This window comes from Frankliniella occidentalis, unplaced genomic scaffold (assembly GCF_000697945.3).
Source record: "Frankliniella occidentalis isolate FOCC.00 unplaced genomic scaffold, Focc_3.1 Scaffold525, whole genome shotgun sequence".
NCBI lineage: Eukaryota > Metazoa > Arthropoda > Insecta > Thysanoptera > Thripidae > Frankliniella > Frankliniella occidentalis.
In genome coordinates this window covers 835-3,510 of record NW_026267642.1, presented here as the reverse complement: position 1 = coordinate 3,510, position 2,676 = coordinate 835, and the positions used below count along the sequence as shown (strand labels likewise).

At 41.6% G+C, this 2,676-nt stretch overlaps 1 protein-coding gene across 1 annotated transcript; it reads left to right on the top strand.

Moving 5' to 3' along the window:
• Positions 1 to 63: 63 nt before the first annotated feature.
• Positions 64 to 855, top strand: LOC127751504 (uncharacterized). Its single transcript, XM_052275150.1, has 4 exons — positions 64 to 177; positions 248 to 292; positions 363 to 570; positions 651 to 855. The coding sequence occupies exons 1-4, from the start codon at positions 79 to 81 to the stop codon at positions 839 to 841; spliced, it is 543 nt and encodes a 180-aa protein (XP_052131110.1). The 5' UTR covers positions 64 to 78; the 3' UTR covers positions 842 to 855.
• Positions 856 to 2,676: the final 1,821 nt, after the last annotated feature.

Here is a 2,676-nt window from a genome sequence, read left to right as displayed (position 1 = left end):
CAGAATTAGTATATATGAGATTATTATATTGCTTGCTTACATATGTATATTATCTGTGTTCCAGTTAATCCTGCATCTATGGAGTTTTTAATTAGTTTGTCGAAGTTTTGCAATGTGGTACCTGTCTCTTCGAACCTCTCGTACACGGCAGATGGTGATTCTCTCAGCATTGGTGAGGTGCGTATGTATGCCCTTCCAGTTCTTTTACTTTATTTCATGGTCTTTTCACAGTAATCTTTTGTTTCAGGTAAACCATTTGCAACCTTTAACAGTGGAATGTGGCCATAAAAAGGTATATCTACTTGCTCTACTCTGTCATTTAAGTTTCATATTGGATCTATCTAACTTCTTGTTACTTTCAGGTCGAACTTACTGCCGGGTCAGGCCTTTTCTTAAAAAAGGCTTCAAAATCAAAGGCAGTCCTGTCTGCCAATGGGGACCCTGACAGGCTCACCAGGGAAATTTTGACTGTACTCTATGGGGACAAGCTACGGCAGCCAGGCATATCAGCCCTTGGACAAGGCAAACAGAAGCTGGGTATTGGAGAGACTGATCTCCAAAATATATTCAGTAAGTGTATGCACATTAACACTCTTTTGAATAATTATTGCTTTTTAAACTTGGTTGAAAAAAAAAATTCTGTTTTCCAGGCTTTGTTTGCCGCAATTCTAAATTAACGGGGAGAGTGGACAAAAAGGGGAAGGAACTCCCGTCTTTCACTTTTAATGCATTCATTAAATCAGTGAACAAAAAGCTAAAAACTGCAAGCCGTGATCGGATGACGTCAGCTACAGCTTCATCAAAGAAGAATAACTCAAGTGAGACTCTTGATTACTTATAAATTTGTTGTGCCATAATTTATTAAACTAGATTTACAAAGTATTTTTTGTCATGAAAACAAAAACAAAGTGTACACCTTCAGCTTCAGGCTCAGATAAACTTTTGTTAACCTCTATAAAAAATATCCTGAATTACTGTTGATTAAAGAAAGCTAAAATTAGCGTTCAGCTCTACAGCGCCCATCAGAACAAAAGGAGCAAACAGAAAAAGAAATTACCTTCTTGAGGAAGTGCTCGGTCCAACCTTAACCTCACACGTCTAGGCTCAGCTTCATCTGCAGAGTCACTGTCACTAGCCGCTTCTGGAACCACAAGTTCGTCTGCTCGCCTGCAAAGCCTCCACCGCCCCATTCTCGATGACATTATTGTTGTTAAATAAATAACAAGGACATCTCGTTGTTACTAAACGTTGTGCGGTCTGCTGTCAATATTTTGGACGGGGTGAGCCCGCCGAGCCGAGCCGCCGAGCCGAGTTGAGGGCCCTGAGAGCGGGGAGGCGAACAGCTGACGCCGCGAGTTGGGTGGAGTTGAAACTTTAAAATAATGGAACGGAACGGATTGGCGTTGAAAAGTTTGTTCAAGTGTGTTCTGTTGAAGATACTTGATACGAATCTGACCGACACCGGGCGGTTGAAGAGGTCAAAAAGTCGACGTTTGCGATACGTGAATACTAGAATAAGTCCACATTGCATTTAAGCCTACAACCCGCTGTCTGCACATCAGCTGTTCCGTGACAGTAAACTGTTGCCGTGCTTCTCGTGTGTGACGATACTTGTAGTTGATTGTGTCTAGTGTCAGCTGTTTGACAATGGCTACGCACGTTTTAGTCTTTTGGGTGGACGATCAGATGACTAGTATTGTCGAAGTAGCATCAGTTCCGGAGTGCGATAGGGAGCCCGGCAAAGTGTCAAAAGTGAAGTGGCAAGATGGATCAGCGTACCCGGCGCAGATAATCAAGTTATCAAGTAAGTACAGGTTTTAATCTGTACGTCGTGTCTAAGTTCGTTCCGGTAGTCAAACTACATAACCTAGCTTCTCCCATGTTTTCCCGTTGCGTTTTCTTTCTCTGCAAACTTCTCGGTTGTTTGAACCTAACCTCCAACTGTGCACAAGCACGTTTCTCTTCTCAACTTCCACTCGTTTGAAAGCTTACTGAAGTTATTAAAGGTTATGTAATGTGGAAGGTTATGTTCTATTTCGATTCTCCTTCCTCGGATATAAACTAATTGTTTGTATCTTTGTCTCTCAGAATGTATGAAGACCCTTAACAATGCAGAGAAGAAGTTTCTGGATAAATATAATGGCCTTCAATCAGATGGTTCTAAGCGTCAAGCGAAAGCTAAGCCAGTTGACCCTAGTGTTGCTACTGCACTTCAACTTGCCCGAGCTTTGGGAGAGCGCGTTCAGTTGCCACCTCAGCAGGCAGCTGAGAAGGCTGCTATTCTCCGTCAGAAGCGAGTTGACAATGCTAATGTAAAGCAGACTGAGTCTTTTGGCGATAGTCTTGCATTTAAATCAGATAATGTTTCATCTGCGAAACGTATTCTGCAATTTGGTGCAACTGATGATGTCAATTTGAGTGGTAATGAAGGTAATGGTAGTGTTTCACCCGGAGTTGATCAAACTCTAGATGAAGACATGCACACACCACTCAAAAGTAATCACCAAGCTCAGAACCCTCCTGTCATCAGTGATTCCTGTGAGAAGTGCAAGATGCTCTCATCTCATAGTAAGTTTATTCAGCAGAATTAGTATATATGAGATTATTATATTGCTTGCTTACATATGTATATTATCTGTGTTCCAGTTAATCCTGCATCTATGGAGTTTTTAATTA

Bases quoted from the DNA above. Each gene is read 5' to 3' on its own strand.
- LOC127751504 (XM_052275150.1), top strand. From the start codon at position 79: ATGGAGTTTTTAATTAGTTTGTCGAAGTTTTGCAATGTGGTACCTGTC. The intron at 178-247 runs GTGCGTATGTAT...CTTTTGTTTCAG, and splicing joins ATTCTCTCAGCATTGGTGAG to GTAAACCATTTGCAACCTTT. The intron at 571-650 runs GTAAGTGTATGC...TCTGTTTTCCAG, and splicing joins TGATCTCCAAAATATATTCA to GCTTTGTTTGCCGCAATTCT.